At 36.1% G+C, this 24,218-nt stretch overlaps 1 protein-coding gene across 14 annotated transcripts in view; it reads left to right on the plus strand.

Moving 5' to 3' along the window:
• BBS9 (Bardet-Biedl syndrome 9) overlaps positions 1-24,218 on the plus strand; it is a 471,319-nt gene that overhangs the window by 244,442 nt on the left and 202,659 nt on the right. For all 14 annotated transcript variants that reach the window (XR_014266409.1, XR_014266410.1, XR_014266411.1 and 11 more), the window contains one exon: positions 1,645-1,797. Coding sequence is in view for 9 of the 14 variants with exons in the window: in XM_082471759.1 (XP_082327885.1) it covers positions 1,645-1,797 (153 nt within the window). In the remaining 5 variants the exon portion in view is untranslated. The remainder of the gene's footprint in view (positions 1-1,644; positions 1,798-24,218) is intronic.

The following is a 24,218-nucleotide window of genomic DNA, read 5'->3' on the forward strand; positions in this document are numbered from 1 at the left end:
TTTAAAAAATATTTTGTTTCATGAATTGAGGAAATAAAATATTATAGCAGGAAATCATACAATTAAAAGGGTGAATTATTGATAACTCTAATATTCTTTTTTAAAAATTTAGTTGTTATATCACTTAACTTTTGGTAATGAAAGGTTTTTTTTTCCTTCAAGAGAATATTCTTTGATTTAGTTAGCTACTTAATGCTTCTGAAACTGGGGTTAAAAGAAGTTAATAAAATTCCAAGTTTTTTTTCCAATCATGTGTCTGTTCTCCATACATGCACTGAAAAGGTAAGGAAGTTTGGTTTGATATCAGAAATGTAAATTATAATATGTTTGATTTCTGAACATTTTGAATATGGTATTTACTTCAGAACTAGTTATGACTGTTTTGTTAAGTTGAATTAGCAGTTCACATGATCTGGGTTCATGGAGTGTTCCCTATGACTTTGACTAGCTTTCTTTATTTTAATAATATTAAATTCAAAAGTTATGAGAAGAGTTATACTGAAAAGAGTCATTTCTGATTCTCATCCTCCCACTATTCAGTCTCCTCTTTGGAGGCAATTTTTGGTGTACAATTTCTTGTTACCTTTCTAGAACTATTCTATGCAGTCACAACTATGTTACTATATAGATTAAAAAAAATAAGTGAATGATATTCTGTATTTCTTTTTTGCTTTGTTTCATTCAATGCATCTTTGGCTAGCATTGCTTATCAGTACCTGGTGGTCCTGCAAAGTCCTCTTTATTTATTCAACCTGTTCCTCTATTGATGAGTATTTTGATTATTAACATTATCTTACTATAATAGCAACAGAAAAAATCCTATAATGAATATCCTTGTGTGTACATTACTTTTTGCAAGCTCACCCCTAGGATAAATTCCTGGAAGTGGGATTGCCAGGTCAAATGCTGTATGTTTGAGAGCTATTTGTATTAACTTTTCTGTGAATTTTGCCCACTTTTCTATTGGATTGTTGCTCTTTTTCTTACTCATTTGTTTGGGTTGTGGTCCTTTTTTATCAATTTGTAGATGCTTTCTAGATATTATAGGCATGTTTTTTTGTCTCTGTGGTTATTACTATTATTTTTTGCAGTTTGCTGTTTGTCTTATCACTTTACTTATAATGTTTTTCTCTACTTTTTTTCTTAACCATGTAGAATTAAAAAAAATTGTTTTAGTTAGTAATTTATCAGGGGTGTGTGTGTGTTTGCGTATGTGTGGCTTTTGACTTTTGACTTATAAAGATCTGTCTCATGCTAAGATTATTTTTAAAAATATAATTTTCTAATGCTTTGTTGTGTTTAAACTTTTGATTCCTCTGCAATTGATTTTGCTGTAAAGACTGGGGGAAAAATCCTTATTCCTTTTTTCCCTTATGTATTTAATCAGTTATCACAAACATTTATTGAATGATCTATCTTTACCCCAATGACAACTGCGCCATTTTTACTAAATTTCCATTTGACCTATTTCACTGTATCATCTATGTATTCATGTATCAAATATCACACTTTTAATTCTCTTAACTCTGTAACACACTTAAATTTCTTCTTTACTCTTTTCAAACTTCTATTGGCATTGCCAGTATCCTTAGACACGTTTTGTTGTGCACATTTAACCTGAATTAAAGAAATTCTTCATTGTAGTTGCGGATAAATGGTGAAAAATTAGAAGAACTCTTATCTGAAAGAGCTGTACAATTTCGGGCCATTCAACGCCGGCTGTTAACAAGGTTCAAAGATAAAACACCTGCTCCTCTCCAACACCTGGACACCTTGCTAGATGGAACTTACAAGCAGGTTAGTATAATAACAGTGATAGTTTTATACTACTGGATATAATTTTTTCCCTCACCCTAGAGTCATGCACCAGACTATCAAGATGAGGTATTTCTTTCCTATGTATTATGGAGCAGCAAATAGCACACAAGCTTTAGAGTCAGAATTTAAAGTCAAGCTCTGCCACTTTCTAATTATGTGACCTTGAGTAAATTAGATTAGATCCGTCCATATTTTACTTCCCAGGGTTGTTGTGAGGATTTTCCATCGTTTATGTGAAGCAGCCAGCTTAATGCCAGGCACATAGGATATGCTTGATAAATAGTAGCTATTAGGATTAGTGTTATTATTGGACAATTCTTGGTACATCCCATAATTATCATCATAATTCTCAAATTGTCTTACAGAGCAATTGGATTACACTTCTAGTTTTATGTCAGTTGATGTTTTGAGATGGAATTCTTTTTTTAAAATTTATTTTATTGAAGTGTAGTTGATTTACAATGTTGTGTAAATTTCTGCTGTACAGCAAAGTGATTCAGTTATACATATATACATTCTTTTTCATATTCTTTTCTGTTATGGTTTATCACAGGATATTGAATATAGTTCCCTGTGCTATAGAGTAGGACCTTGTTGTTCATCCATTCTGTATATAATAGTTTGCATCTGCCAATGCCAAACTCCCAATCCATCCTGCACCACCCCCTTGGCAACTACCAGTCTGTTCTCTACGTCTGTGAGTCTCTTTCGTAGGTAAGTTCATTTATGTCATATTTTATATTCCACATATAAGTGATATCATATGGTATTTGTCTTTCTCTTTCTGACTTACTTCACTTAGTACGATAATCTCTAGGTCCATCCATGTTGCTGTAATGACATTATTTCATTCTTTTTAATGGCTGAGTAGTATTCCATTGTATATATGTACCACAACTTCTTTATCTATTTATCTGTCACTGGACATTTAGGTTGTTTCCATGTCTTGGCTATTGTGAATAGTGCTATGAATAGTAGGGGTGCATGTATCTTTTTGAATTATAGTTTTGTCTGGATATATGCCTAGGAGTGGGCTTGCTGGATCAGATGGCAACTCTATTTTTAGTTTTTAAGGAACCTCCATACTGCTTTCCATAGTGGCCACACCAACTTACATTCCTACCAACGGTGTAGGAGGGTTCCCTTTTCTCCATACCCTCTCCAGCATCTGTTATATGTAGACTTTTTAATGATGGCCATTCTGACCGTTGTGAGGTGGTGCCTCATTGTAGGTTTGATTTGCATTTCTCTAATAATTAGCGACGTTGAGCATCTTTTCATGTGCCTGTTGGTCATGAGATGGAATTCTTAAATAGCCCTTTGTTCTAAATCAAAAAGACTGTTTTCTTCCTCTTCCTGATTCGTCCTTCTACCAGTGGTTTATCATTTGCATGACTAGGGTGATCTGAGTCTCACTCTTAAGGTATTATGTCTTCAAAAACCATTCAAAATTATCATCTCAGGCTTGAAATAATAATTTTTAAAATTCAAATTTCATGGGTAAGGGCTCTGCCAGTTCCACTATAAAGAAGTCAGCTTTGAATAACTGCATTATGTCTTCTCATATTTCTATACAATATCACTGATCTGTTTCAAAATCAGTGTTGGTGATATGAATATTCTGTTGATTTTTTGATTGAATTTTTTTGTTGAGATAGTTGTGTATTCCCATGCAGTTATAACAAAAAATACAGCTAAATCTCATGTATCATTTACCCACTTTCTTCCAGCAGTAGCATTTTGTAAAACTATAGTATAATATCACAACCAGGGTATTGACATTGATAAAATCTATAGATTTTATTCAGATTTCCACAATTTTACTTATACTCATTTGTGGGTGTATTAAGTTCTATATAGTTCTATCACACATGCAGGTTTGTGTGTCCACCACCACATTAAAGACACCAAGCAGCTCCATCACACAAGACTCCCTCATGTTGCCTTTTATTAACAGAACTCCCCTCCCGTCCACTGCTCTCTACAACATTCTGTTGTTTTTGAAAGAATGAATCAGGTATTTTTTTTTATAGTTGGCTTTTCTAGAGGAAAGAAAAATAGCTTACCATGTAAACATCAATAAATGTGTTGATAATACATTTGCTTCTTGAAATTTTCATGGTTATTTGAAAATTAGTAGCAATTCGAGGGACAGTCTATAGCAATAGTAGGGTATTGGAAAGAACACTGGGCTTGAAGTCCAAAGACCCCAGTTCTGTCACTTATTAGCTATGCAGCTTTTGGCAATTCCTTTACCTTCCCAGAACTTCAGTTTCTTTCTGTAAAATGGAATAACTACTCACTGTGTTGTTGCAAAGATTCTATTCCATAATGGATGTAGAAATGCTTGGTAAATTGTTCTACAAATATAGACTGCCAATTTCTTTTGTGCTGGAGCAACTATGTGACTCTTAGGTTAGTAGGCACTAACGCTCTTTCTGTTCCAGACTTCTTTTTTCTCTCTTCGGTACACTTTTTGTTTTGGTTTGTTTTTCATTTTCTTTCTTTTTTTCCTCCTCCTTCTTCTTCATATCTCTTTGATGACCTATCTCATTCTTAGGTTTCCTGCCACACCTGCACTTGGGGCTGAAGAAACGCTGAATCTTATCTTTAATGGTGCTGTATCTTTTTGTGGACGCAATGGCAGAGGGGTCTTTAAAGGGGTTTGATGAGGATGCTTGATTTAATGCTTTCCATATTTTCTATATAGCAAGACTTTCTTTGTCTTTTATGCATTCTCAGTTCTGGGGTTTATTTTTTTCTGCTTAACTCCAGGTTGGGTTTTTCCATGATTTTTAATATGGACAAGATGATCAAAACCGTAGAGTTTTGCTTGAATCTATGTGTTAAGTCTCCATTCTTTTTAGATCAAAAAAGAGAATGAACAAACTTTTGAAAGAAACATACGAATACTATAAGAAATTTGAGTTAGTTTTAATGCAATTTACTACTCAGTTTTATTATATATATTAAGATTATACAAAATGCTAAATTCTTGAACTTAGTTCTTTATCATCTTCTCAGAAATATAATCACTTTTGTATGTTTTTGTGTCTTTCTAGACCTCTTTGCATTCAAAAACAAAATGTTGTTTTGTGAGGCTAAAAAATTCATAAATAGTATCATACTATATGTATTAGTCTGCCTCTCTTTTTTGTTTTTCTTCCAACAGTATGTACTGGAGCTCTTTTCACACTGTGTAGATCTACTTCTCTATTTGTAATGGCTGCATAGTATTCTGTAATATAGACATTCTGCAGTATGGAAAAGCACAGTTTATTGAAAGATAAATCTTAAAAATAGTTTTAATGCTTTAATAGTTTTAACTCCTGAGTCTAACACTGAGAAAAATCCCTTTTAGACAATTCTATTGTGACTAGACAGGTGTATGACATACCTCACTATCACATACCTTTGGTTTAGTGTAAACTTATCTTTATACTTTGCCTGGCTAGGGGGCAGATTACTTGGATGATTTACTTGGCAGATTAGCCAATCATGAAATAATGATTTGTGCTAGAGCCTGCTCTTACTCTCCATGGCATAACACCATTGCATGAGTGTCACTAGATTTGTAAAGTGTTTTCCTAATGTGTCAGTTTAAAATTAGTTCTACTACCTGTGTGGAGTCCTTGTTTTCTCATGTGCAAGGGGCTTTTAATTTTCTCTTTTCTGTGGATCTTAGTGCCACTTTAGTTTTAGTTGGATAAGCATTCTGAGCTGTGCATTGATAAATTTACTTCCTGTCCATTTATCACCAGGCATCAGGAAGATGCTATATTGTCATCATTTAATGAAGTGGTGATAATTGGTTTATGTGAAAATAGAAGCAGAAGTCAGTATCCTCCTAAAACTAGTGTGTAAACTCTCTGAAGGCAGGGACCTTTTTTTTCTTTTGTCTTACTCACTACTATATTCTCAGCACAATACATTTCTTGTCACGTTATAGGTGCTTAATAAACATTTGTTCTAGGAATGAATGCTTTCTTGCCACTAAGATAATTTCTTGAAACTGGATGTCTTGGATAAGGGCAATCCTACAAAGAACAGAGCAGCAGAGAATTCCTTCAGTTCAGGCTCATGAATCATTAGGATGATTTATTCTAAAATCCTCAAAAGCCACTAAAAAAATGAAACTCTTCTCGCTTCCTAAATAATATTGTTGGAGGACTCAGGTAAACTGTCATAGCTAGGAAGGTTTTATCGCTGAAAATTCTTGACTAAAGAAATCTTTTCTATTCTTTTTTTGTGAGTATGTGTGTGCCAAAGTTAAATATGAAATAATCATCTGTTGAAATATCTCAATGCAGATACAGAGGTTAAATTTCATCATATTCTAAGTGTAATGAGAATTATTTGAGATCTTTCAGTATTAATACCTGTCCAGAAGCATGAAAAGTTTGTCTTCATTTTCCATTTACATAATTGTTGGGTTCTTTCTCTTGGAAACAAAATTTCTTTCATAAAATGTATCCTCTGAACAGTGAGGATAGGATGTAGAAATGTAGAACTGAGGAAGTTTGGGGGTCTTATGGGTGCTACATGTCCAGCAACTGCTATGAATTCCAATAAAGTCCTTAGGACAAACTGAAAGTGAAGCCCAAGTCCCTTCATATACGAATGATTAAGCATTGCTGAGTTGGCTGTAATGTGAAATAGTTGGTATGGTATATTTACTCGTGTAATAGGGTTAGTGATGGTACGTTCATAGGTTCTGAGGTCAAAGTTTGGCTTACTAGCTCTGCACTCAGTAATGATAGCTATTGTTATTTAGGAACCAAAAAGTCAATTTACCAGGTACAGGAGTAGGTAAGGTCAGGGTGGGAGGGCAGAATGGCTTCTGTGCCCTTGGTGTTTAGCAGAAACTCTGGGTACCACTAGTTTACATGGTGAGGCCAGTGAAGTGGGCCTCCAATCTTCGAATGACTTGGGATGTAGGTGCCTTTGAATCTGGTCCAGCAAGACCCTGTTAGAGAAAGCCACTGCTTCTAAGGTTGCGGTAAGACATCCAACATTGTTTCCTTTAAATGGTTGCTAATAAATGTTCCAGGGTTTGAAGTGGCGTATCTGACTTATCCTAGTATAATGATTAAGAACTCTGTGTCTAGAGACAGCTTACTTGTATTCCAGCCCTGGCTCTGTGACCTTGGGCAAATTACTTAAACAAAAAGAAAGCCAAAACCCTCCTAAACCTCGGTTTTCCCATCTGTAGAATGGTGCCTCCTTCATTGGGTTGTTGTGAGGACTGAAATGTGTAAAGACATAAATTGCTTAGAATAGTGCTTGGAACACAATAATCTCTCAACAAATGTTAACTACAATTCTGAGGATAGTTTTTCATCTTTATTTGACTAATAAGTTACACCATCTCAAAAATGGTGCTATTCATTGGTCAGAAAAAAGAGGTTAAAATACATCATCTTTCTGAAACTTCGCTATCTGTTGGCATCACAAATCTAGATCTCAGCTAAGAATCATGAAGATCATGTATCCTCAGGGGCACCCCCAAACTCCTCTAGGGTAACTGCCTTGGGTGTTTGGTTCCAGAGAGGATACCAAAAGGAAAGGCGCATCAGGATCGTAAGGTCAAGTGACCATCTTCCCAAAATCCCTGATTGTTTCATCTGGATGTATTCTTAGAAGGAAAATTGCTCAATCAAAAAATATTTCTCACTCACACACACACACACACACACACACACACACACACACGTACACATACATATTGCTTAGCAAAAATGTACTAAATTATAGTTACTCCAGCAGTATATAAAAATGTCTATTTTGTAGGTATTATTGTTTTGATCTTTACAATTCTTAACTGAAAAAATAATTTGACTGTTATTTCAATCTTTCTTTCTTTGCTTACCAGTGAGGTTGAACATTTAAAAAATGTTAATTGGCCATTTATATTTCTTCTTTTGTGATTTACATATATAGAACCTTTTGTTCAATAGTATATCAGGTAGTTCAGCTTTTTCTTATTTTGTGTATATTAAGAGTGGCAATCTTTTAGCACACTTTTGTCATGCATAAAAAATACTTTGTGTATGTAAGGAATGCAATCTCTCTTCATATGTAAAAGAAGTTTTACCAATTTGTCATTTGCCTTTTATTTTTATTTATGATGTTTTTTAGACAAGTAAAATTTATAAAGTATTTACATAATAAAGTCTATTCATCTTTTTCCTTTAGGTTTCTCTGTCTAGGAAAGTCTTCCCACGCCAAGAGTATTATCGACCTATAATTTATTTTAACATTTTTATGCTATCATTCTTTATATATACTTTTTTAATCCATCTGGAATGTATTCTGCAATTTAGTGAGAATCTAATCTCCTTGCCAAAAATGGCGAGCTAGTTGTCTCAGCCCCTGCTTACTGCATAATCCATTTTTCTCTTACTGAGCTGAAATACTACTTGTATCGTTTAACAATTTCACTGCATAGCAAACTACCCCAAACCTTAGTGGTTTAAAACAACAGTTCATTATTGTTCATGAGTCTCTGAATCAGCTGGGCAGTTCTGTTGACCTGGGCCATGGTTGGCTGTTCTTGTTTGAATTCACTCACGTGTCTCTGGTTAGCTGGTTGCTCAGCTGGGGACCGGATGGCGTAGGATGTGCTTACTTACATATTGGCATTTGGCTCACAATTAGATGGGGTGATTGTACCACATGTCTCTCCTGTGTGGCAGGCTGGCCTGGGCTTGTTTACATGGTGGCTACAGGTCCCGGTGCACAAGTATTCTTCAAGGCTCTGCCTGTGCCATGTCTCTCATTCCCCATTGGTTTTGAGCAACCCAGATCAAAGGGTTGGGGAAATAGACTCTGCTTCTTTATTTAAGGAGTCGAGAACTGTGGGCATTTTTACAATTTACCCTAATTCTAAATGAGCATATACTAAATGAGCAAAATGTTTTGAAAGATAATTTTTTTCAACCTTTCCGAATCCTTGAACTTAGGTTTTCTATACTTTTAACTTTGAAACCTAAATTTTTGTTGTTATTGAAATTTTATTAATTCATAATCAGTTATGGTCTATGAATTTGAAAGATAATTTCTCTTATATTAGATTTGTCAATAGTTATTTAAAGCAAACAGAGCGTCTGTGCTGTTTTCAGGCTAGTGAAACTGCCTGAATACTTGCCTATGTGCTTAGTTATGGTCAGTTGTTTCGGGGATGGCATCTGTTATCTAGTCTCCTTGTAGGTCCCCACCATAGTCCTGTCCAGGGTGGGCGTTATGGGTGTGTGATCTATGCAGTCACAGAGCCCTGTGTTTGGTTGAATGCTCTGTGGTAGCCGTCGTGAAATTCTTAATACTTTTTGAACAAGAGGCCCCATATTTTCATTTTGCCCTGGGCCCCTCAAATAATGTAGGTGGTTCTTGCCCTGTTGGGATACTAACTAATTTTTAATCAGTAGAACAAGACAATTGGGAGCTCAAATACAAAGTAGAATTCAAAGACATACTGGTTTTATTACCACTACCCCAAAACCACCTGTACGTTTCCCCAAAGATGAACAGAAAGGGATGCAGTGGGCATCAATGAACTCCTCTGCATAGCTCAAAGGCTTCTTTCTGGGAAAGGCATCTTGGTTAACTGACAATGAAGTGACAAGGGTTATCTCATTTAAGAATATCATCCTGCAATTAGCTGTCTCTAGGCATGTTGTGGGTGGCAACCTTTTTTTAGATTTCCATCCTGTGGGTCACTGGCTTCAAGATGCACCATGAATAGTTATGAGTTTTGGTGCACAAAAGGTTCAGCCAACCACTTTTCTCCTGTTTTTAATTGCAGGTTATTTCTTATATCCTTATCTTTGATTGGACAGGAACCCCAAAACCACAGCACCACATTATACTTTTAGTACCATGCCTTTCCTGTATAGTATCTACTAACCATCACATCAGACTTCACTGGGGGCATCTACCAAGCACCCTTTACTGAGGTCATCCTACAGCTGAGACAAGAAGAGAGGACTAGGACTGTCACTCTGGGAAAAGCATCTCGTGATTCTTACGTGGGAAGGATCTGGTTTCCAGTGAATGAGGATTTTCCAGTTGCTCACCACAATTTCTATAATTTATTCTAGAATTTTGGAAAAAAAGTCTTAACTTTTTGAAAGAACTTTCACCTTTACTTCTAGCTCTAGAGGCATAATGTTGAAAGAAAGTAACTGTGTCAAGAATTTCTTTTTTTCAGCAGTTAGAAACCTAAATTTCCTCATTTGGATAATTGGAATCCTGCTTTGTCGACCAACTGAATATATTTTTGGAGGACCTAAGAAAAAAAGTATGGGAAGAGAAGGGAAATTCATGTTTATTGAGCATCTGTTGAGTCTGAGATACATTTCATTTATTTATCGTTTTATACAGCCATCTTGTGGGTGGCATTCTTGTTTCCATTTTATGGATGAAGAACTTGAGACTTACAGCAGGGTTAAACAACCTGCTCAGTGTTACACAGTTATTAAGCCGTCTATTCCAAAGTCCATGTTTTAATATGTCATGTGGCATTTTTACTTCAATTATTTCCAGGTGGGAAATAGACATCATAGGTTTTCTTTAGCAAAACTACAGTCAGGTTGAAGAAAAAACAGATTTGTGCAAAATATTTGTACATATTTACGATGTATATATGTATATATTCATGGTCATCCAATATTCATTGTATATACACCTATCAGAAGGTAACAAAATCTTCTGGAGAGTTCCCCAAATGTGTATTACATCTGAAACTTGGGTATCAGAGGAAGAGGTGAGTTTGTTAATTTAACTGATACTGAAGTTCAGTTTCTTTGCCATCAAATGCTAGTGCTTATTGCATTTGGCAGAAAAGCTTTGGAAAATAAGTTCTCTTTGATGTTATAAAATTTTCACGTGTATTTGTTTGTCAAAGCAGGACTGGTTGGTTGAATTGAAATAGGGGAAATTTAGACTTACCCTATGGTTTGGCTGTGTTTTGATGCTTTTATGTGTACTAAGATTTTTTTTTCTCTGCTTGAACACTAACCCTCTGTTGTAACAGGGGAAAGTGTTTACTAATCTAAAAGTTTAATTGTGTCAGATGACATATGTGTGATGTAATGACTGATAGCCATTAATGTTTTAGAAAGGCACTTGGCTGGTTTTTCTCTTCTGCAAAACAGAGGCTGTATTAGGCATAATTTTAAACAGAGATCCTGTGGTTTGGAGTTTGCTATTTGTTACTTTTTCTGTACTTAAAACTTCCTTCTACTCTGTTTATTTGTGTGTTATTGATATATAAAAATCATTTTAAGTCACGCAAAAATCTAAGAGCTTTTTGGTCTGTGACTTTTTAAATGAGCATGATTTTGGCTGATAACACAAAGGAATATGTGATGAAACCATTCAGAGGCCTACTTTCCTCTTGCATTGGCAAGTAAAAAACAATATGCTGAGACTGAGAAGGAGGTATCAGGGATTTGATGATGTTGCTGCATTTGTCTTCCTTATAACCACTTAAGAGCTAAGAAAAAGTTCTTTCTCTTCCCAAGGAGATGGAATAAACAGATGATAAAGGGAGCACAGAAAAATGTAACCATATGTTTGGGGATGAATGTGAGAGGTTAAGTTAAAAAAATAAAAGGATGGGATGGCAGTAAAAAAATGGAGTTTGCATGTTTTCACCCTATAATTCTATTCTTGGATGTTTATCTAAGAAAATAGTTCACAAAGGAAAAAAAATACATTCATCAAGTTGTTCATTTACAGTATTAATCACCTTTGCAAGAAATTATAAGTCAGCTTTCTATACTTGGAAAATGATTAGATTTATTATAGTACCATCATTCGATATATCATTTCTTATTATTTTAAAAACTGGAATAATATAAAACATTTTATTTTATTTTATATTATTATTTTTTAATTTATTTATTTAATTTATTTATTTTTGGCTGCATTGGGTCCTTGCTGATGCACACGGGCTTTCTCTAGTTGCGGCGAGCAGGGGCCACTCTTGGTTGCAGTGTGCAGGATCTAGAGCACAGGCTCAGCAGCTGTGGCACAAGGGCTTAGTTGCTCCGCGGCATGTGGGATCCTCCTGCACCAGGGCTCGAACCCATGTCCCCTGCATTGGCAGGCAGACTCCTAACCACTGCGCCACCAGGGAAGCCCCTAAAACATTTTAAATAATTGGAAAGAGCAGATTAGTATATAGTAAGTCTCCAATAGATGTATCTACAATAGATAAGTGTGCAAAGATTTGGACGGACTACAAAAAATTAAAAATGACATACATTTGTTTTAGATGACTTTAAATTCTTAAATAATTAAAAAAATTGTTACGATCATAATTTTATAAGTGTGAAATTTTTTTTCACAATATGTGAATGTACTTAACACTACTGAACTGTACACTTAAAAATACCTAAGGTGGTAAATTTTATGTTCTGTTTTACCACAATTAAAAAGAATAATAACTTTTTGAAAACTGGGATGTGGTCAGAAACTCCTGGTCATCATTGGTTTTCTATTTTTTTTTTTTTTTTGCAGTGTAGACTAAACATAACTTTTTTTTTTAACAGTCCTATTCACTTTTTTTTTTTTTAACATCTTTATTGGAGTATAATTGCTTTACAATGGCGTGTTAGTTTCTGCTTTATAACAAAGTGAATCAGCTATACATATACATATATCCCCATATTTCCTCCCTCTTGCATCTCCCTCCCTCCCACCCTCCCTATCCCACCCCTCTAGGTGGTCGCAGAGCACCGAGCTGATCTCCCTGTGCTATGCGGCTGCTTCCCACTAGCTATCTATTTTACATTTGGTAGTGTATATATGTCCATGCCACTCTCTCACTTCATTCCAGCTTACCCTTCCCCCTCCCCGTGTCCTCAAGTCCATTCTCTAGTAGGTCTGCATCTTTATTCCTGTCCTGCCCCTAGGTTCTTCAGAACCAGTTTTTGGTTTTAGATTCCATATATATGTGTTACCATATGGTATTTGTTTTTCTCTTTCTGACTTACTTCACTATGTATGACAGACTCTAGGTCCATCCACCTCACTACAAATAACTCAATTTCGTTTCTTTTTATGGCTGAGTAATATTCCATTGTATATATGTGCCACATCTTCTTTATCCATTCATCTGTTTATGGGCACTTAGGTTGCTTCCATGTCCTGGCTATTGTAAATAGAGCTGCAATGAACATTATGGTACATGACTCATTTTGAATTATGGTTTTCTCATGGTATATGCCCAGTAGTGGGATTGCTGGGTCGTATGGTAGTTCTATTTTTAGTTTTTAAAGGAACCTCCATACTGTTCTCCATAGTGGCTGTATCAGTTCACATTCCCACCAACAGTGCAAGAGGGTTCCCTTTTCTCCACACCCTCTCCAGCATTTACTGTTTGTAGATGTTTTGATGATGGCCACTCTGACCGGTGTGAGGTGATACCTCCTTGTAGTTTTGATTGGCATTTCTCTAATGATTAATGATGTTGAGCATTCTTTCATGGGTTTGTTGGTAATCTGTATATCTTCTTTGGAGAAATGTCTATTTCGGTCTTCTACCCATTTTTGGATTGGGTTGTTTGTGTTTTTGATTGAGCTGCATGAGCTGCTTGTATATTTTGGAGATTAATCCTTTGTCAATTGCTTCATTTGCAAATATTTTCTCCCATCCTGAGGGTTGTCTTTTAGTCTTGTTTATGGTTTCCTTTGCTGTGCAAAAGCTTTTAAGTTTCATTAGGTCCCCTTTGTTTATTTTTGTTTTTATTTCCATGTCTCTAGGAGGTGGGTCAAAAAGGATCTTGCTGTGACTTATGTCATAGAGTGTTCTGCCTATGTTTTCCTCTAAGAGTTTGATAGTGTCTGGCCTTACATTTAGGTCTTTACTCCATTTTGAGTTTCTTTTTGTGTATGGTGTTAGGGAGTGTTCCAACTTCATTCTTTTACATACAGCTGTCCAGTTTTCCCAGCACCACTTACTGAAGAGGCTGTCTTTTCTCCATTGTATATTCTTGCCTCCTTTATCAAAAATAAGGTGACCATATGTGCATGGGTTGATCTCTGGGCTTTCTATCCTGTTCCATTGATCTATATTTCTGTTTTTATGCCAGTACCATACTGTCTTGATTACCCTACCTTTGTAGTATAGTCTGAAGTCCAGGAGTCTGATTCCTCCAGCTCCATTTTTCTTTCTCAAGATTGCTTTGGTTATTCGGGGTCTTTTGTGTTTCCATACAAATTGTGAAAGTTTTTGTTCCAGTTCTGTGAAAAATGCCATTGGTAGTTTGATAGGGATTGCATTGAATCTGTAGATTGTTTGGGTAGTATAGTCATTTTCATGATGTTGATTCTTCTAATCCAAGAACATGGTATATCTCTCCATCTGTTGTGTCATCTTTCATTTCATTCATCAGTGTCTTATAGTTTTCTGCACACAGGACTTTTGTCTCCTTAGGTAGGTTTATCCCTAGGTATTCTTTTTTGTTGCAGTGGTAAACAGGAGTGTTTCCTTAATTTCTCTTTCAGATTTTTCATCATTAGTGTATAGGAATGCAAGAGACTTCTGTGCATTAATTTTGTATCCTGATTCTTTACCAAAGTCATTGATTAGCTCTAGTAGTTTTCTGGTAGCATCTTTAGGATTCTCTATGTATAGTGTCATGTCATCTGCAAACAGTGACAGCTTTACTTCTTCTTTTCTGATTTGGATTCCTTTTATTTCTTTTTCTTCTCTGATTGCTGTGGCTAAAACTTCCAAAACTATGTTGAATAATAGTGGTGAGAGTGGGCAACCTTGTCTTGTTCCTGATTTTAGTGGAATTGCTTTCAGTTTTTCACCATTGAGAACGATGTTGGCTGTGGGTTTGTCATATATGGCCTTTATTATGTTGAGATAAGTTCTCTCTTTGCCTACTTTCTGGAAGGTTTTTGTCATAAATGGGTGTTGAATTTTGTTGAAAGGTTTTTCTGCATCTATTGAGATAATCATATGGTTTTTCTCTTCAGTTTCTTAATATGGTGTATCACATTGATTGATTTGTGTATATTGAAGAATCCTTGCATTCCTGGGATAAACCCCAGTTGATCATGGTGTATGATCCTTTTAATGTGCTGTTGGATTCTGTTTGCTAGTATTTTGTTGAGGATTTTTTGCATCTATGTTCATCAGTGATATTGGCCTGTAGTTTTCTTTCTTTGGGACATCTTTGTCTAGTTTTGGTATCAGGGTGATGGTGGCCTGGTAGAATGAGTTTGGGAGTGTTGCTCCCTCTGCTATATTTTGGAAGAGTTTTAGAAAGATATAGGTGTTAGCTCTTCTCTAAATGTTTGATAGAATTTGCCTGTGAAGCCATCTGGTCCTGGGCTTTTGTTTGTTGGAAGATTTTTAATCACAGTTTCAATTTCAGTGCTTGTGATTGGTCTGTTTATATTTTCTATTTCTTCCTGATTCAGTCTCAGAAGATTGTGGTGTTCTAAGAATTGATGCATTTCTTCCAGGTTGTCCATTTTATTGGCATAGAGTTGCTTGTAGTAATCTCTCATGATCCTTTGTATTTCTACGCTGTCAGTTTTTACTTCTCCTTTTTCATTTCTAATTCTGTTGATATGAGTCTTCCTCCTTTTTTTCTTGATGAGTCTGGTTAATGGTTTATCAATTTTGTTTATCTTCTCAAAGAACTAGCTTTTAGTTTTATTGATGTTTGCTATTGTTTCCTTCATTTCTTTTTCATTTATTTCTGATCTGATCTTTATGATTTCTTTCCTTCTGCTAACTTTGGGGTTTCTTTTTGTTTTTTTTTCTCTAATTGCTTCAGATGTAAGGTTAGGTTGTTTATTTGAGATGTTTCTTGTTTCTTAAAGTAGCATTGTATTGCTATAAACTTCCCTCTTAGAACTGCTTTTGCTGCATTCCATAGGTTTTGGGTCGTCGTGTTTTCATTGTCATTTGCTTCTAGATATTTTCTGATTTCCTCTTTGATTTCTTCAGTGATCTCTTGGTTATTAAGTAGTGTATTGTTTAGCCTCCATGTGTTTATATTCTTTACATTTTTTTTCCTGTAAATGATATCTAGTCTTATAGCGTTGTGGTCGGAAAAGATACTTGATACGATTTCAACTTTCATAAATTTACCAAGGCTTGATTTGTGACCCGAGATATGATCTATCCTGGAGAATGTTCCATGAGCACTTGAGAAGAAAGTGTATTGTGTTGTTTTGGGATGGAATGTCCTTTAAATATCAATTAAGTCCATTTTGTTTAATGTATCATTTAAAGGTTGTGTTTCCTTATTTATTCTCATTTTGGATGATCTGTCCATTGGTGAAAGTGGGGTGTTAAAGTCCCCTACTATGATTGTGTTACTGTCGATATCCCCTTTTATGGATGTTAGTATTTGCCTTATGTATTGAGGTGCTCCTATGTTGGGTGCATAAATATTTATAATTGTTATACCTTCTTCTTGGATTGATCCCTTGATCATTAGGTAATGTCCTTCTTTGTCTCTTGTAATAGTCTTTATTTTAAAGTCTCTTTTATCTGATATGAGAATTGCTACTCCAGTTTTCTTTTGATTTCCATTTGCATGGATATCTTTTTACATCCCCTCACTTTCAGTCTGTATGTAGGCCTAGGTCTGAAGTGGGTCTCTTGTAGACAGCGTATATACAGGTCTTGTTTTTGTATCCATTCAGCCAGTCTATGTCTTTTGGTTGGAGCATTTAATCCATTTACATTTAAGGTAATTATCGATATGTATGTTCCTATTACCATTTTCTTAATTGTTTTGGGTTTGTTATTGTAGGTCTTTTCCTTCTCTGTGTTTCCTGCCTAGAGAAGTTCCTTTAGCATTTGTTGTAAAGCTGGTTTGGTGGTGCTGAATTCTCTTAGCTTTTGCTTGTCTGTTAAGGTTTTAATTTCTCCGTTGAATCTGAATGAGATCCTTGCTGGGTAGAGTAATATTGGTTGTAGGTTTTTCCATTTCATCACTTTAAATATGTCCTGCTACTCCCTTCTGGGTAGCAGAGTTTCTGCTGAAAGATCAGCTGTTAACCTTATGGGGATTCCCTTGTATGTTATTTGTTGCTTTTCCCTTGCTGCTTTTAATATTTTTTCTTTGTATTCAGTTTTTGATACTTTGATTAATATATGTCTTTGTGTGGCGGGCAGTGGCGGGCTGCACAGACTCCCAGGAGGGGAGGTGTGGACAGTGACCTGTGCTTGCACACAGGCTTCTTGGTGGCGGCAGCAGCAGCCTTAGCGTCTCATGCCCATCTCTATGGTCCGCGCTGAAAGCCGTGGCTTGTGCCCGTCTCTGGAGCTCGTTTAGGCAGTGCTCTGAATCCCCTCTCCTCGCACACCCTGAAACAGTGGTCTCTTGCCTCTTAAGCAGGTCCAGACTTTTTCCCGGACTCCCTCCCGGCTAGCTGTGGCGCACTAGCCCCCTTCAGGCTGTGTTCACGCCGCCAACCCCAGTCCTCTCCCTGGGATCCAACCGAAGCCCGAGCCTCAGCTCCCAGCCCCCACCCGTCCCGGCGGGCGAGCAGACAAGTCTCTCAGGCTGGTGAGTGCTGGTCAGCCCCGATCCTCTGTGCGGGAATCTCTCCGCTTTGCCCTCCGCACCCCTGTTGCTGCGCTCTCCTCCATGGCTCCGAAGCTTCCCGCCACCCCCGGTCTCTGCCAGTGAGGGGGCTTCCTAGTGTGTGGAAACTCTCCTCCTTCACTCCTTGTCTCTGTTTTTTCTTTTTTTCTTTTGCCCTACCCAGGTACGTGGGGGAGTTTCTTGCCTTTTGGGAGGTCTGAGGTCTTCTGCCAGCGTTCAGTAGGTTTTTCTGTAGGAGTTGTTCCACATGTAGATGTATTTCTGATGTATTTGTGGGGAGGAAGGTAATCTCCACGTCTTACTCTTCCGGCATCTTGAAGGTCTCCCGTCTTTGGTTTTCTGAGGGAAGTATTTTCTCTCACCTGTATATACCTTGTAAACTTATTTCTCTAGTCTCGTAATGTTTAGAACTTTGGGTAATCATTGCATATATGAGATAGTTTATTCCTATTCACTCAAAAGAGAGCAATTAGATAACTGGATGATATGCTTGAATGAAGATATGAATAGGATGGATGTTGTCTTGCTCTATCTGACCCTAAACTCGCCAGTTCCTCAGCCAAACTGGAGGAGCATACAAAGCTCTTTCAAAATGATGTCAATTTTTCTTCATCCAGGTCAGAGTGCAATCTGGAATGTAATCTCCAAAGTGTGTTTGTTTTAAGTACATCACTGACGTATTCAATATAAGTGTGTGGCTATATAGAAATATAGCCCAACAGAAACATACCTCAAGCCACAAATATAAGCCATACATGTAATTTGTAATTTTCTAGCAACTATGTTAAAAAAGTAAAATGAAACAAGTGAACTTAATTTTGATAATGTGTTTTATTTAACCCTATATATCTAAAATATTATCATTTTGACATGTAATCAAATAAATATTATTAATGAGATATTTAATATTTTTTCCACAGTAAGTCTTTAAGACATGGTTTATTTGAGACTTGCAGCACATATCAAGTGCTGAATAGCCACATGTGACTAGTGGGTACCTTAGTGAACATTATAGTTCTGGCTACAGATAATTGTCAACTCATAATTTTATATTATTTCTTATAATGTCTCTTTTGATTTTTTTCTTTCCCTTAGTCCCTTTAAATTCTTGTTCATGATAAGACTATCACTGACCATTGATTTTCACTTACTCCATGTGAATAGCAGGCAGTGGGAATCACTTAGATTGTTATGGGACTACTAGGAACCTTTGCTTACATAAGCCATGCCTTCAGGTATTGTTTAAAAAAAAAACATCAAATTTTGTGGCAACAGATTTGGGTCCCAGTTCCAGCTCTCTCTGGCTCTTTGGCTTTGGATGTGTCACTTAACCGCTCTAAGCCTTGGCTTCTTAACTTTCATCTTTGGACATCTTAGGACCTTTTTGCACAGCATCCAGCATGGGGCTTATCTTCTAGTAAAATTCTCAATAAATATTTATTGTGTTGTATAATGGTTAGGGCAAGTGATTTAGAATCTTAAGTTTCCATTAGTATAGGATTTCAGAAACAAATGGGGCCTTTGGGTCATCTAGCGCCAGCCCCTAGACTGGAATGTGGTTGTGGGCCAGTCATTGTCTGGTGGACGCTAATGCTAGTGATCTAAGGTACAGGGCTTTGTGAGACTGAATTAGTTTTCAAACAAAATATATAAGTGCAAAGTATTATTATAAATTGGAGCTACGCTTCCCTGGATTTATGTATGTAATGCTAATTGATATTAATGGGGATTGTACATAAATCAAGGGGAGAACAGACCTATTAGTGTGTATAAAAAACATTCTACTTCTAATGTCCGTCTGGTATGCTTTACTTCCCCAGGGCATATGTGTTTTTTATAAACTGAATGCATACTTCTTTGTCTTCATGTTGTTCAATCAGTATGGGAGTTTTCTGCTTGCTAGTGTTAGTTTGAACGTCTCCCTATATTGTAAATTCAGTATTAAGGTTTCATTTTGGCAAACTTAGCAGATGCAGAAATGTGGTATTTGTCTGGTATAAAGCATTCTAAGCCCAAAGTAATCAGGGGTACTCTCTTGTGCTAAAATTTCATTCTATTTATTGTTTGATCTTTAAAAAAAAATTAGTCCTTTGACATACACTCAGAAGCAAGATGTTTCTAATATTTCAATAAAACAATTAATGGGTCCATTATAAGGAAATGAAAATCTTTCTGTGTCAGTGATGAGAGAAAAATATATAAGTGGCCTCCAATTATCTGTAATTGTATGAGGTTTTCTTTCATTTATGTTATCTATCTTCCTATTTAATCCCATCTAGCACAATTATTCCTTTTGTATTAGTTTTCTGTAAATGGAGTTCTGAATGGTTTGAATTGTGAATCAACAATTGTGATGATCACAATCTTCACAACCCTCCTCTCCACCTTCCTTCCCTTCCCTGCCTTTCTCGTTCTCTTTAAATAAAGGAAAACAAATACATTTTCCTGGAGAGATTATTTTATGATCTTTCTTAGCAAAAGAAAAAGATGTATGGTCTTTATAAGAGTATCTATGAATAGCTGAATAATTATATCAGTCTGATATGTGTTTCTCTGTATATTAATAAGTAGAGGGCTAATAGTGCTCTGAAAGTATGAAATGTAACCAAGGATAAATTGAGGTGGTATGTTTTTAAAAAGATATTTTTGTGAGACCTACCTGTATGTCTAGGAACAAGGTAGTAATAGTAAAATCAGTTTCATCTAATTAAAAGAAATGAACTTCGAACATTGGACTTTAAATGGATTTAAATTTATTATCACTCTACCTGGGAATCATTAATAAAATGTTGTACAGTAAAATCAGCAGGCATTTATCTTCACTATTTTACCTGATGGATCACCCTATATTGTTTTTAAGTTTCCTTTTATATGATTTCTAAATCTCTTATAGCAGGATATTAGATTTCAGGGAAATCCAGCCACTTTCCCACCCAAATATTGATTCTCTGCCTCCCTCTACCCCATTCTAAGACTGGCTTCTGGCCAGCAGTTAATATTCTTATTCAGTTGGTTCCCCAGTTAGAAAGATGGGCTCAGAGGCCATATTCTTGGAGATGTTCTTTCCATGGAAGTGATAGATTTTCACAGGGCCATCACCTTCCATCTTTTATCCCACCTTTGTGATTCAAGGTAAAGATGTGTAAGAGGATTGGCTCTTGCTAAGTTGAGGCCATGGACTCGAGGACACTCAAGGAAACCACAAGTTCCTGGTCCTTGTAGTCTAATATGTCAATTACCTGTCTGACACATTAGACAAGATTAATCTTCTGAATGTAATTATCTGTAGTTTTTCTTTGTCTGTTTTTGTCCTATCTCATTCCAAGACCTTTAGGGCATCCCTGCTGTCTATCCAATTAAGTTGAGACTTCTTACTCTGACATTCAAAGGTCTCTGAAGAGTGGAACCCAACTCCTTCTAAACTCCTACTTCTGCAAAACCTACATACCAATCAAGCTAGCCTATCCTCTTAAACAAAAACTCTATTGATGTATAATTTGCATACTGTAAAATTCACCTGTTGTAAATGTACCATTTAATGATTTTTAGTAAATTTGTAGAGTTGTGCAGCCATCACCACAACCCAATTTTAGAACATTACCACTATCCCCAAAAGCTCCCTTGTGCCCTTTTTCCAGCCTTAACACCAAGAAACTGCTGATCTACTATCTGTCTCTTTAAGTTGACCTTTTCCGGATATTTCATATAAATAGAGTCACACAGTAAGTAGTCTTTTGGATCTTTTTTTTTTTAACCTAACATTATGCTTTTGAGGTTCATCCGTATTATAGTATGTGCCAGGAGCTTGCTCCTTTTTATTGCTAAATAGTATTCCATTGTATGGATATACCACACTTTGTTTTTTATCAGTTCATAGACATTTGGATTGTTTTCAGTTTGACCAATAAATGAATAATGCTACTGTGAACATTCATGTATATGTCTTTATATGAACACGTTTTGTTTTCTCTTGGTAGATTGTTATTATTTTAATTAATTAATTTTTTTGCTCTCAGGCATAATAATGACTTTATCGGGTACCCTTCTGTGCCAGACACTCTTATAGGCCTTAACATTTTTTTTTCTTGATTAAAAAATACATGAATAATTCATGCTCATTATAACAAATCAAACAATACAGAAACAGATAAAGACAACACCAGCATCTCCCCCACCCAAGCTCCACATCTTATTTAATTGTTGCAACCACCATGAGAGATAAGAATTATAGGCCGTATTTTATACATGAGAAAATTGAGGCTGAGAAAGACTCAGAGTGTACCCTGCAGTGTTTAACAGGAAGAGCTTTGGAGTCTGATTACCTGGGCTCGTTTCTTGACTTTGCAGTTTACTATGTGTCCATGAGTAAATTACTTATTATTTCTGTCCCTCAGTTTTCCTACCTGCTAGTTCATAGGGTGCAGTGAGGATGTAATGTGCTAAAACATAAAAATATTGCTGTTTCTAAAGAAAAAAAGATCAAAAAGGGAAATTATTTAAAAATGACAGCTAAGAAGAAAATACTAAGAATTAGAGCAAACTCTGTTCACCATTCTGCTACTTCACTATTCTGCTACTTCACTATTCTGCTACTAGTGTTCTCTTGGTGGATTATTAGGAGTGGAATTGCAGGGTCATATGGTAAATTTATGTTTAACTTTCTACGAAATTCACAAACTGTTTTCCTCAGGGTTATGTTGTATCATTTTATATTCCCGCCAGCAATGTATGAAGGTTCCAGTTTCTCCACATGGTCACCAACACTTGTTATTCTTTTTTTAAATTTTATCTATAAGCATTCCAGTGGGTATCTCATTATGATTTTAATTTGCATTCTTCCTAATGACTAATTATGTTGGGCATCTTTTCATTTGCTTATTAGACTATTCTCTTTTGATCAGATTTACCCTATACATTTCTTCCATTATGCCTGTGCTTATGCTGTTCTCAGTACCTGAACCTTACCTTTTTTTCCCCATTATCTTTTTTGGAAGCTTTCTACAAAGTCTATCTTCTTTTTTGAAGCCTTTCCTTATTTCATCCTGCCACTTCCAGTTATCGGTGATCTCTCCTTCCTTTAAACCTCAGGAGCACTATGATTAAATCTCTGTTGTGACATTTATTTATATTTTTCTGCCTGATATTGTAGTTACTTGAGTATTTGCCTCTTTTCTCCTGGTGATCTGTAAGCTCTTGGATAACCGGGACAGTTTCTTTACTTACCTATCAGTGCACAAAACAATGACATACTGGGAGGAGTACTGCATGACTGTTTGCCAAATAGACTTGTGGAGGAAGGTGTATGTTAAAGAAGAGAGGCTTCTTTAGTTAGTAATAAAGGCAGATAGGCTAAGTGGGCTTGGTTTCAGTCTGCATTAGCTACAGCCACAATGCTTCCTCTCCCACTTTGTGAGGATTATTCTTCAAACTGTTTTCATGTTCCTTGCTCTCTTTAGGGCATAGATTCCAGTATGATCATCTCAAGTGATTTATTCCCTATGCCCATGAGTCCCTCGTTATAGTCTTCCCTTTCCTTTGGGAAACCAGTATCAGAACACTGTCTCTGTTCCTGCTGCCACTTGAAATTCATGCCTCCAAGCTCATTTGCCTAAAATCCTACCTTCACCTTGGTCAGTCACCTCTCCCATTTCTCTTAGTCAGTCAGCAATCTCCCCAAGCCCAATACTCACCCCCTCCCTCTCACTCTTAGGAGACAACCTTAAAGCCTATTTTGCCAGGAAGATTGAGACCATCAGGTAGGTCTCTCTCATTGTCTCACCAAGGCTCTAGAAACTTATCTACATCTATTTTTCTGTCTTCCTTCCTATCTCAAAGGATGAGGTTCCTTCCTTTTCTCCACTTGATCCTTTTGACCTTCCACTAGCTTCTGGAATACAAACTTAGAGTCATTTATTCTGGGTCTTATATTTTTGATCTCTCCCTCTCTCTATTTTTTCCCTACAGCTTATAAACATACTGAAGTTTATTCCAACATAGACCTGCCTCCTGCAGCTTTTGTTGGTATTTCTCTCCTAGATGTAAGCCATCCTTTCTTTTCTCCTTTCACACACTTCCCTCATAAGAACTTTCTACTTTTATTTTCTCTACTCTCTCACCTCCCATTTCATGTATCCATCCACTTTTTTTTATTGTGTTGAAAAAAACCACATAATATGAACTCTATTCTATTAACAAAATTTTAAGTATACAGTATAGTTTTGTTAACTGCATGTACATCGTTATACAGTGGATCTCTAGAACTTTTACATTTTGCGTGACTGAAACTGTATACCAAATATACAGCAACTCCTCATCACCTAATCCCCGTAACCCTTGGCAGTCACCATTTGACTTTCGAGGAGTTTGATTACTTTAGATATCTCATTTAAGTGGAATCATGCAGTAGTTGTTCTTCTGTGATTGGCATAATCACTTAGTGTTAAGTCCTCAAAGTTCCCATCTTGTCACAAATGGCAGATGGAAGCCGTTTTTATGGCTGAATAATATTACATTGTGTGTGTGTGTGTGTGTGTGTGTGTGTTTATGGCATGTATATATGTGTGTGTGTGTGTGTGTATATATATATATATATATATATATATATATATATATATATATGGCATGTTTTCTTTATCCATTTAGATTGTTTCCGTATCTTGGCTACTGTAAATACTACTGCAGTGATCATGAGAGTGCAGATATATCTTCAAGTTACTGTTTTCAATTCTTTTGGGTAAATATTTGGAAGTAGGACTGCTGGATCATGTGGTAGTTCTATTTTTAATTTTTTGAGGAACCTCCACACTGTTTTCCATAG

This window comes from Balaenoptera physalus (genome assembly GCF_965194825.1).
Source record: "Balaenoptera physalus genome assembly, chromosome: 8".
Lineage (NCBI taxonomy): Eukaryota > Metazoa > Chordata > Mammalia > Artiodactyla > Balaenopteridae > Balaenoptera > Balaenoptera physalus.